The following is a 12600-nucleotide window of genomic DNA, read 5'->3' as shown; positions in this document are numbered from 1 at the left end:
GGCAGGTCTAGCGGTTAAGGACTCTCAATAAAAATAAGTTAAATCATTTGGCGGTCAAAAATGTTTATTGGACATCAAATTATCAGATATTTTATAGAGATTTTAATAATATGTACGCATTTTGTAAAAATGTTTTTGGGTTCCGTATCAAGATTTTTAATTACAGTACGGGAAGTTCCTGCAATTTGCCTAAAGGCATGCACGATGCCATGCACCTTGTTAAATTTTATATTCAACAAATTGAAGAAAAAAATATGAAATGAATTAGATAAGAATATAATGACATGAATAAAACGAATACTCTTCTTTTATCTATGCTTATGATAAATGCATAATATTTGTCATAAACAAAAATTTGTTAGTGTGGTAGTCACCTAACAATAGTCGTATAGTAAAAACACACGTGTGCTTTACTACTTTTATGACATTTTGCGTAATGGCGGTTAGTTACAATCCTCGTGTCCTCGTGTGTTTCACTGCCTTGTTTTAAAAAGTTATTTCTGATGTTTAGTGAATGTCATGTGCCGGTTAATAGTGTTTTATAATTGCAATTAAATATAGAATAATTCAACTTAATTACGTTTGCGATTCATATTCAGGTGTGGTGTAAATAACGTTTTGATACTGTGTTTTTCTGTGTTGATATAATTTTGCATATGTTTCAAAGTAATCGATGCACACAGTCTTTGAATATAATTATTCTTTGAGTAAGTAAGGAAACAAGATTTATTATACAAATTACTCACGTTTGTTTTTGCTTGGTAAAGTCCGTGTGTAAAGTTGCACAATTAGCTCTTTATAGGTTGGAAGACAATCTTTTTTAACATAGGAAGGTAAGTATTTAAAATACACTTTATGAATTATAAAGTATAAAATATATATTCAAACATGTTATTGAGAAGTTTGTCATTAACAATTAAATGAATTAAAATGCTGATAGATTTTAATATCAACTATTTTGCTTTATCTCGACTAAAGATTGATGATTTATGAGTAGTTAATCATAGGTGTCTAAATAAGTATAGAAAAATCTCCAAAGATGTATTTATCAATGTGGAAGATTTTACGAAGAACATTCATTCAATGTTCTATTGCAGTAGAAGTTCATTTACAATAGGCCTCTTTGATCTTGAATTTTGAGAATTTATTTCGATAAATATTTAATTTTCTTGAAGATATTTAATTTTCTTATTTGGATTATCATCATATAAATATTCCTTTCTAGGTATGCAAGTGATGACTTGAACCTTCGAGATGCTGCATCTTAATGGCGATTTAGTAAGTTCTTATATATATATATATATATATATATATATTATTATTATTATTTTATTATAAAATCAATCCAATTATCATTTCCTCATTTATTTATGAAAGTATCCATAATATTTACAATGATATACATTGACGTACACTGTGCTAAGTTCTATCTAATTCATTACAAAACTATTTCAAATTTGACTATCATACTTAAATAAAAATATGCAATTAATGGCAAGCGACTGATTAATAGAACTAGACATTTGTAACTTATATTACATAAATAATAATAAATGATTGTCGATAGTACCTATGCCCTTGCAAATAAACCATTTTCATCGACTAGCAATGATTTAATAACTTAAAAATTAATTGGTATAAGTTTTGAAATCTGAATGCTTGCTGTAAAATAAGTTAGACATCTTTGGCTTCTGTTTGCTTTGATGTGTAGCATAAAATGGCAATTTAATGACCTAAACTAAGTAATAAATAAGTCTTATCAAATAAATACTAATACTCGAAGACTATTTCTTTAGGTTGTACAACTAAACACCAGGATTTGGTTGTTGTCTTAAATTCTATAGGTGATCAGCTAAAGCTAGAAATAAAATTATGTAAATTATATGGTAAAATTACAATTAGACTCATATATGAAGACAATCTGTATTGTTTGATAATCCAATTGGTCTTAATATATATTAATTGATATTATTCAAATTAATTGCAACATTTACATAATATTTACACTTTTTTGTGTCGTACACCATAAATTTATTAACACTTTTACTATCAAACACACTCGAGTGGAACCTGTTATAAATATTTTAGTTAAAAAATTTATGTACAGACTATTTTTTTTAGCAATGCTTATGATAAAATTATTATTAATATTCAAGTACATTTATAGTAAAGGTTTTTTTTAATTTTTACATTTTGATAATTAACCAATATTAGCTCTCTTCATGTATTTGCAAGCTCAGACAATTTCATTATTTAACGATTATTCTGGTTGCAGAGTATAATGAGTTGTTATAGGGTGACATCATAAAAAATAATACAGATTATTTAATTAGATGCGAACTTTTCAAATTAATTTATATGAGACGGACAGTTTAAAATTTATGTAACAGGTAATAATAAAATCTACTATCCGTAAGTAGTAAGAGAGTTAGTATGGGTTTGAGTAAAGAGAATATAGTACATGATGTATTTTTTTATTGTTCTTATTATTATATATTAATTTTCTATCGCAGTCATACTGTTTTATATTTTTTATTATCTATCCTGGCTCTTGAGTCCTTTGAAATATATTATTTTTAAATTGAGATTATTTACATAAAATGGCGGTTCGAGATATTTTTAATCAATTCACACACATTTCCATGTATTCACACTGAATTGTACTAACTATGGTATTACTAATAGTATGTGTGTAAGACTAATTATTTAAAAATACTTTGGATTTCATCCAGAACGCGTCCTTGCAATACCATTCTGTACAAGACCGCCCTAGCCTGTCCTCCTGATCTCAGTGACATCCCTGCCGTCTTCTTACCATCATGTCGCTGCTCTTGACGGCTATCCACTCGTTTCGACCAGAATCGAACCAGGTCAGGCCAAGATTGTATCGGCCGTTCAGATTGGCATGCTGGCAATGGGAGAACCACCAGCCGCCTTCGTAGTTGCCAGCACAGTGCGTGTTGGAGATGTCTCGGTCATCATCGATGGCCGAGAATTGCATGTCGTCTTGGTAGGATAAGGCGTCGCTAGCATTGCCCTGGTATCCTGATACTCTCAAGCGATAGCCTTCGTTTCTATTAGCAACTGTGAACACATCGTAATCTGCTGACCAGATGTTGTCATATATATCAGTCATCCTTATCCTAAGCTCGCTGCAGTTGTCGGATGTCAACCTGTGCAAGGCTTCGTTTCCAATCCAAAATTCCGCACCAGGGTTACCAAATCCTGTAGCGTACTCTTCCCAATTTCTGTTGAAATCTACACTGCCATCGTGTCGGCGTTGTACAGTTGTCCAGGCACCAGAGCAATGGGTCATTATAGGCTGCCCAGGCCCGGGGGATAAGAGATACAAGCCTTGTTGGTCTTCAGATTTTTTTATGGTGGTCTCGTTGTTGGATCCACTTGTAGCTTCGGCGCAATCTCGTGGAAGCTTGTTGACTATGTCACGATATTCTCGTTCTACGGTTTCCAATTGTTGGACTAATTGTGGAATGTCTCCTTCTGGCATGTTTTTGTTGACTTCTGGTTTTGTTTTGGAGGATTTTGTATGATTAGAGGGCACCTGGGAGTCTTGCTCGATCTAAAAAGGAAGAAATATAGTTAAATACATTTTTCCAACGATTTTTGATCATATTTATTATGTTGTTTCTAATTTATTTACGATTTTTAACATTTACATTAGCTGCCTGTCTATCGCATGCATGTTCTATTTACGTCACTCGTTTACTTCGGGAATTCAGCAAAGCAAAGCATGCATGCATGCATGTGTAGCAATACGCAATAAACCCTAGTTCCTCCCACGAACACACCCCAAGCCTCCCTATCCGGGTGGAAGCTCCTTCCTAGACAGTTTGAGGGGGTTTTTGGACGTTCGCCTTCGTCTGATTTAATTTAGTGAGCGCGAAGTCGAGGCGTAAGTTGATTTCTACAAGTCTGGTTGTCACGTTTTAGTTACTACTGGTGTAACTAGTTTTATAGCTTTGGGGGGTGGACTGTAGCAATTATTACTAGAACCTCCTATTCTTGCTGGGGGAGGGGGTGAATTTATTATATGACTCATAATAATCTATGTATTTTTTAATGGACTACTGTACTGTCACAATGTTTTGAAGATGTTCTAACAATATTTAGAAAAATAGGTTTTTGAGATTCGACTTATATATCAATTTCCGGAGGATTTTTTATCTTATTAATTCTTTTACTTACTTACTTTATTTATTACTTACTTAGTTTGTGCCTTGAAGAAAAATGATATTTAATCTATTTAAGATGCTTCATAATCTATTAGTTGTAATACTTTCTATGACTAACCTTTTCTTTTCAAATCACTAATTTTCTATCTATTTTTCAGCAAATATAACACTGGGGCTGGACTGGCATACATCTCGAACTAATATATATATTTATTTCTATACTTTATTCACTAAATTATAGTTTGTTAACTATTTACTATTTATATAAATAAATGGTATAAAAGGTATAAATAAATGAATGCTAATGTTAATTTGTGTTTCATTTCTGCTATACTATGATTTAATCTAGTAAAGTATGTTATGGCTATATTTTAATATTTCCTAAAACTATTTATTATGAAGACTGAAATATTGGAGGCGTTATATAAATTAGCCTCGGCGGTTGATTTCAGTAAGTATGCTATGTTTTTGAAACAGAGGACACATTTCTACAAAAGGTCGTTTTTTTTATAGAAGAGTTGAAAATCAATTATCTCACCTTATTGATTCTATTGGCAAGTCGCTCCTTCCTGTGTCCCTCGACAGCTTCCAGCTTCGCCAAACCATCCTTCAAAGATCTGATATCGTTCTTTTCGACGTCCTTGGCGTCCATCAGATTCGACAAACTGACCACTATGGCTTTCATGGAATTCTTCACATTGTCTCCATCTTCTTTGAGAAGATTCTGCTCAGATACAATTTGTGCGTTGCTGAATTCCAATTTGGAGATCTCCTTCTTGTATTCGGGCAGAGTGCGGTCCAGCTTATTCTCAAGATTCTCAACGTTTTCTAATAGTTCTAGCATCGATACACGCAGTTTGTCCATATCACCAACCTGCACTGTTAAATTCATCATGTTTTTAAGGATTTTATCTTGATTGGTTTGGATTTTTTGTATTTCATCAGCTGTTGCTTTTTGGTTAGACATGGCGTCTAGGCGTTTCTCCAAATCGCGTTGGTTTTCTGCAAGTTTCATATTGGTGACTTGAAGATCACGTAGCTGCTTCTTCAAGAATCGGTTGTGTCTGTTTTTGATTCTAGAACTATGTGGGTTGTCACTCTGATAGTCTTTAGTGGAAACGTCCAGACCGATCTGGGCAATATTTAGCTGAAACAGAAAAAGGAATATTAATAATCAAAACCGACGCATGAAATTCTATAAAAGTAAATGAGTTTAAAAACTCCATGGTATAAATTTATAACACGCCCCTGATAATAATTAATCGGATAATCTGCTGGAGCATGATCTATTATGCGAAGAAGTTGGATAATAATTAAATATAAATCTAGTTTTAATTAAAATGGAGTCGTCGGCTTTGAAATAGAATGCAAAATCAATTATTAATTTTAATATTGTATGAAAAACAAACAATGTTCTTGGTAAAAGTGTTGCCTGTTCATACATTTACAAACATATTTTTATTTAAATCGATATCAGATTTATTTGTTAATAATAATTGAAATTTAGAATAAACATAGAGATACTAGGAAGAAATTAGAAAATGATTCTGGAATATATTAAAAGCAGGTTTCTTATAATCTGAAGTAACTGATAGTAAGAAGCTTGGAATAAACTTGAACAAAATTAGGAATGTACTGGGAACAAGCCTTAACTTAACCTTGGAATAAATTGAAAATAAACTGGGTTGCCATAAGTAAGGCATAAGTTTGGAAAAGATTTGGAGTAAACCAGGAAGCAAAATCGGAAAAAAATTTGCACTTCACTACCAAACCAAAATTCCTGCCTGGACATTTGGGAATTGCAATTTGCGGAATTCTGCATAACCGATAAAATTTGCAAGCCGTCATCTGCGCCTATCCGTTCTATAGGAAGTGGGTGTGCTCTACATTGCGTACAGGAAGCTGGTGGCGTGTGCTGGACAGGAAACGCGGTCCAGCAACTGTCTCTCACAGGAAACGGACTTTTACGCGTCGATGAAAACGACCGTTAACTCTAATGGAATATTCAAATTTTTTGCACCATCATTGTAGGAGGAATGATGGGGACATAAGAATCTTGACAAGACACACTGTATGTATTTTTTTAAGCTCATGCATTGTATTATTCTATCTTTTAATAATTTTTAACTGTTTTAAGAAAATGTTTTTTAAATAATGTATAATAATATTTTTGACAACATAAATCCGTATAGCGACTCTACATATTTTAAAATAACTTTTGGATCGATTAGATATAATGTAGAAGTATAATATTGCCGTTTATTCATGTATTTAATTATTATATTGCTTATAAATGTCTAAACTATTTATATTATAAATAGTTATATATAGTTCTATATTTAAATATATGTTCTATCGAAAACTTAATTCATATTTTCTGCACTCTTTGCTTCGTATCACCGAATCGGCTGGACTTGTCTTTGTCAAAAAGTAATCAGCACTCTTCATCAGTAGAAAACGATTTTTTTTGAATATTTTAAATCGGTTCAGTCGTGCGCCCGAAATCATGGACAAAAATTGTATGCCAAAATGTTCAGAAATCTTCCAAACGTAAAACGTAAAGATATGCAAAAAAATTCAATTTAGATTTTTTGACGATTACTATAACTTACCCTAAGGGCAGTTAAAAATAAGTCATGGTCTATATGAATTATTTTATACTATGTATTTATTATATCTGTGTGGGTTCGTTTGTAATAATTTCTGTTCAGTTACTTTCATAAATGCAGGTTATTATCACGTACAATGCCTGATTTACATAAAAATAACGCGAACGAACAGGAATGAAATTATTATTCTCTTCGCCCCCATGTTATGAATATTCATTCAAACCGAACATTTTTTATAAATGTTGCCCCCGAACCGAAAAATCACTGTGGCGAAAATTAATTTGGCGGTCGGATTTAATTAAAATCGGCGGTTTAATTTAATTTCGCAGATAAGCAGATAATAGGGATAAGAAGTACGAAGACAAGTTATAAAATGTATAATGATAAATGATTCATAATTGAAACCGGTGCTTTGTTATATATTTTCAATTGTCATTTTTTAAAGTACTGGATAATTTTATATATTATTTAAATCTCTAAAGAATTTTTGTTCATTTTATTAATGCTCGAAGAACGGTTCAACATCTACAAAGAATATATGCAAATAGAAGAGTTAACCACCTTCATACATAAATAGATGTATCATATATTGTGGTTAAAGCAGCGTCACCCTGATATATGTGGTTCTACACATAAATGGAGTTTCCTAACCCTCCCCATCCCCTGGTCTGACAGTTTTGTTGCTAATCGCTAACAAACATACAAATGGTCAAATATTCTCTCATTGCAAATCGATTTCCGTCCACCATGGAGGACATATGCATCCAAAATAATATGATGATTTATAAATGAGCACTATAGTGGAGGGTGGTGCATAATGGTGTGGTGTGGTCATCTATCCAGAGAACACGTTTCTATATATGTATCTATCTGATATGCTACATAGTAGTACGTTTCGGTTATGACTTATTGCCATTATTCCGGTCGAATGCGAATTGGCTTTTGTCACGTGTTGTTTGACTAAATTATGCCTACAGTGCAGATAGTAGAACGGCTGGTGGAAATACTCCAAATGAAGAGGAAGATAAATTTATTGGTGTAATATTAACAGTACCACAAAATATTGTGTGTTTTATTGATATTTTCTGTTATACGTAGTAAATATAATACCCTATCTGTTGTGGTTATGATAATACTATTTCTTTTCATAAAGTTCACAACTACATTTACCGTTTGCAGAAGCATGTTTACCACAAATACTGTATAAGTTCTTAAATATTTTCAAAATCTCTTAACGTCCAGAGTATTGGATTAGAAAACTCCTAGATTTCGTGAAAATACCATTTTGATGAAGAAACTAAGAAAGATGTTCTTAGTTTCGATCCGACTCAATCCAACTTCTGTTATCTGCTTCATCTATCTGATCCTATCCAGCACTTTCAACATATGTAAAATTATATATCTTCCGAACAATTTCTTCCAGCCCCTTCTTCATATTTTGGGACATTAATCACGCACAGGCCTTTGGAGGATATCAACGCCTGCTCCACCCTGGATATCGGGTGGTTCACGAATTACAATGGCATTGTTCAACCGTCGAATGTTGTACACAGTTTGCTGTTTTGATGATGGCAATTAACGATATTGAGTTAATTTTTGGCACATTCGAGTTAATTTATAGAACTCCTCCTCCGCCACCGAATGGAGCGAGTGTTATTTGTCAACGATTGTTTATCAAAATGCAATTTGGGGGGCGATGGAGGAAAATACATATGGGGATCTCTCTATTCGTTGGTAATGGATAACAGATGATTTTGTATTCATTGAAATGTGTTTAAATGAATACTCAGCTTGGATGGAATATCTCTGTTTAGTTTAAGTGTAAATGTGCACATCTTGTTTTAAAATATTATATTGTACCATTTGACTTCATAAACAAGTTGTTTTAGAATTGATTCTATTATCAGACTTGGATAAATTAATTTCTTTAATGAATCAGCAGAGAAAATTATTCTAATTCGATAAATCAGATAGATACGAGTAAACCCCTTAGCTGTTTTGATTAGGCAAATCAGCAAATACAAGTTTATTGATTAAATCAGCAACTTAATATCTGTAATTTGAAAAATCATCATTTTTAAATAAATAAATCAGCAAATGGATAAATCTATAAATTTATAAATCAATATATGGACAAATCAGCAAAACTATTTCATGAATCAGCTTGAAATATTCAAGCACTCTCATTAATCATCACTTTGAGAGATCAATAAAATAAATCAGCAAGTAATAAACTGTCAATTTTATGGATCACTAACTTCATAAAACAGCAATTTGATCAGTCAGCATACGGAAAATCAGCAAATAGTTGCGCAAGCAAATTTGTGAACTCCGTTAACATGATTAGTAGAGACTTTGGAGTTGAAGTAATTGGAATAATTGGATTGAAGTAGAAAAAGGATAAAAAGACTTTTATCAACCTAATAAATGACTGGTGTCCAGTGGTGTCAAATACCAATTCTCTATCACGTTTTCCCTAAATCTTTCTCGATTTCCACCTATGGTTGTTAGGAAAGTGTTGGATGACTTGACTCCGCAGGTCTCTGAGGTGAACGAGTGAACGTTTCGTGTTAACACGGTGAACTTTTCAGTTTGAATGGTTCCTCGGGAACGTGATAACTTTGCAACACGGTTAGACAAACTTTTAGAAGTCGAGGACGAGGAGCAGGAGGAAGAGGAGGAGGACATGCAAATTTTTGACCTGGTCATTAGATTTTTATGGTGTCGTAAACAATTTCTTTGGTAACTGATATTAGAAGTAAAAACATTTTATATTCTGTGATATATATATATATATATATATATATATATAAACCAAAGTTTAATATTAGTCAAGTTAATAATTTTGCAAACTTCGTATTCGCTGCGGCCAACGCAGAATGCAGATTGCCTGTCCAAGGAGTTTCACGAAAATTCCTGGAGCTCCACAAAACCGAATCATTATTAGTCGAGGGCAGGCAAATATATATATATATATATATATATATATATATATATATAATATATATATAATATATATATGCCATCCAATAGCCGAGCCGTATATCTTTTTCCCCGCCAGGTCTTCCCGGATAAAAGCTGTTTTCCCACAGCTGATCATCCATACCCAAATTGCCAAAATATAATAATGGTCATCAGCATCATATGCTCATCTCAGAATTATAACGATCTCTTCCTCGAAATTACCATATTATTTTCATTTCTCAATCTCTACCACAAGTGCCGACGTACTCCAGAAGTATAAATTAACGGACAGGAGGAGGTTGAGGATGCAAATTATATATAAAAGATTTAAGGATTTTTATTTGGTTCTCATGATGATTTTAAATATATACTTTTGTGATGTCTTTATACTAAAATTGGTCTTTATAAAAAAAAATAGAGTAACTTGTACTTTGTTGTAAATTTTTGTTGCCTATATTCGAGGAGTCTTACAGGATGCACCGTTTGGAGTACGACCTTGTAATTTTAATATTGTATAAGTAGATGTGTTTATTATGAAAAGTATTAAAATTGATGAGCTTTCTAACAACATTTTGAGTTATACGTACTTGATAACAATTTGGTCTCTTTAGTATTGTTTTACAAATTGGTGAATATTGACACCGTTTATACCATTTACCATTTTCCAATTTGGATACATTGCTCTTTATACTATCTATCTTGACTTCTTTATCTATGATCATGAGTCATGATAATCATGACTATATATAATAAGATTAATAGGTCTTCTGAAAAAGTTCCGATTTATAAAAGTTTTTATAAAAACTAGTTTTTCATCGTATTTATTTTCCTTAGCATATTTTTAACTTCCCATAGGGTAAGTTATAGTAATCGCAAAAAAATCGAAAATGAAAATTGTATATATCTTTACGTTTCAAAGGTTTCTGAACATTTTGGAACAACTTAGAAAAAATTGATGTATGTGTGTGTGCGCGGATATAAAGTTTCGTCGACGATTTCGCGAACAAGGTGCAACCGATTTGAGTATTTCAAAAAACATTCGATTCCTACTGATAAGGAGACGTTTTTGGCAAAAGTGCGAAAAATGGTATTTCAGTTTTTGAGATAACGGAGCGACCGATTTTTGAAATTTTGACTCCAAATCAGCTATGCAACGCGATTGCTTAAAAAGTGTTCAAAATTTAAAATAAAAAATCAAAATACAAAAGAAATCAAATTTTTCAAAAAAGTTTTTTTTTTAATTTCAAAATTTCTCCAAAATCTATTTTTTAAAGTTTTTCTTAGTATATTAGTGGCCATGCACTACTAGTTGTTGTTTACATTCAAAGAAGTCTACAGGACTCATAATTTTTCCTACAGTATTTCATATTACCATGTAAAACTCCAATGTAATTCTATTATAACAACAAATACTAATTTTAGCGTTTTTTACACGCAATATGAGTTATAGTGAATTTTTGTCAAAGTTGTAAAATAAAACTTCGTCCTCACGCAAAGTTCAACTTAATCTCCTGGCAATAAAAAGTAATGTACTCGTAATTCACAATTAGTTCATTTGTCCATTTGCGAAATGAAAATCCGAGCTCTAAACACGCGATTTAGAACCGACACCAACAAACACCACCACTACACTACTGCCAGTTGGTACAATTGGCGGACTGGCGGTTAATTTCCTAAATCCATATAGATTATAGAGATATACACAAGTTTCCGCATTCATTTATAAATGTAAATATCATATTCAGAAGCTCAGAGAGGGAAAGACCATATATGTAACTTGCCACTAGGCATTTTCCTGGCACCATCAGATATGTAACTTATCACGAAATAAGTGGTGCATGGCATCGTGCCTTAAGGCAAATCGCTGGAACTTTCCGTACCAATTTGCATATTCAAAAAAAAATCTGTAATCAATAAATATTGATCAATGAATATTAACAATTGTTTTAAGAATTTTCCAATAGATAATTATAATCACTATATATTTTTTAGTTCATAAAATATACGGTGATGATCTTATCGCTCAAATCACTTGAGAAAGTTTACATTAGCAAGAGGTGCCGAATGAATCCATCTGAGGATATATTTCTTACGATTAGAACAACGCATTTGAAATATATACATTTTCAAACTGAATTGTGAATTTAAAATATAAAACTATGTATATTTTTAAAAATCTTGAATTTTTTTCTGAAAATTTAGAAATTAGCTTGAACCGTATACTTTAAAAATTAACAATCTTGGTACGGAACCTAACAAAATTGTAACTCAATTAGTACTCATTTTTTTTAAATTTCATCTGATAATTTGATGTGCTGTCTAATGATTTGATTGTCTGTGTAATGATCATTTTTAACCGCCAATTTATTTTTTTATTTTTTCCTCTGTATCTCTGAAACCGCTAGACTTGCCTTACCAAAAGTTTCCACTGAATTGCCGTTTTTGGCACTTTGTGCCCCGTATCTTCGAAACGACTGGTCTCCACTAAAAACTAATTAGCACGTCTTCTCATCAATAGGAATCGACTGTTTTTTTGAATCATTCAAATCGGTTGATTCGTGCGCCCGAAATCGTGGACGAAAAATTGTATCCAAACATACAAACACACACACACATACATCCATTTTTTCTAAGGTATGCCAAAATGTTCAGAAACCTTCAAAACGTGAAGATATGCAAAAAATTTCATTTTCGATTTTTTGCGATTTCTATAACTTACCCTATGAGAAGTTAAAAATAAGCGAAAGTATAAAGGTGAAGTTTTTATAACATTTTATACAATTCAAAACTTTGACTACAGATCTATTAATCTTGTTTTAATTTATAATCTATTA

General features: G+C 32.0%; 2 protein-coding genes across 2 annotated transcripts in view; one reads left to right on the top strand and one right to left on the bottom strand.

The window, feature by feature from the left end:
• The first annotated feature begins 628 nt into the window (after positions 1 to 628).
• The window catches only part of LOC113363596 (protoheme IX farnesyltransferase, mitochondrial), a 269846-nt gene continuing 257874 nt past the window's right edge, over positions 629 to 12600 (top strand). Inside the window, exons 1-2 of the mRNA XM_026606090.1 lie at positions 629 to 833; positions 1226 to 1278. The gene's annotated coding sequence lies outside the window, so the exon portion shown is untranslated. The remainder of the gene's footprint in view (positions 834 to 1225; positions 1279 to 12600) is intronic.
• The window catches only part of LOC113380808 (protein scabrous), a 133525-nt gene continuing 123713 nt past the window's right edge, over positions 2789 to 12600 (bottom strand). Inside the window, exons 3-5 of the mRNA XM_026619888.1 lie at positions 4732 to 5340; positions 3403 to 3562; positions 2789 to 3363 (exon numbers count right to left, since the gene is read on the bottom strand). Of these exons, the coding sequence (XP_026475673.1) occupies positions 2789 to 3363; positions 3403 to 3562; positions 4732 to 5340 (1344 nt within the window). The remainder of the gene's footprint in view (positions 3364 to 3402; positions 3563 to 4731; positions 5341 to 12600) is intronic.

Source organism: Ctenocephalides felis, unplaced genomic scaffold (assembly GCF_003426905.1).
Source record: "Ctenocephalides felis isolate EL2017-DRISC unplaced genomic scaffold, ASM342690v1 CF-g0.4_SCAFFOLD_00845, whole genome shotgun sequence".
Taxonomy (NCBI): Eukaryota; Metazoa; Arthropoda; class Insecta; order Siphonaptera; family Pulicidae; genus Ctenocephalides; species Ctenocephalides felis.
This window is presented reverse-complemented; position numbering and strand designations above follow the sequence as displayed.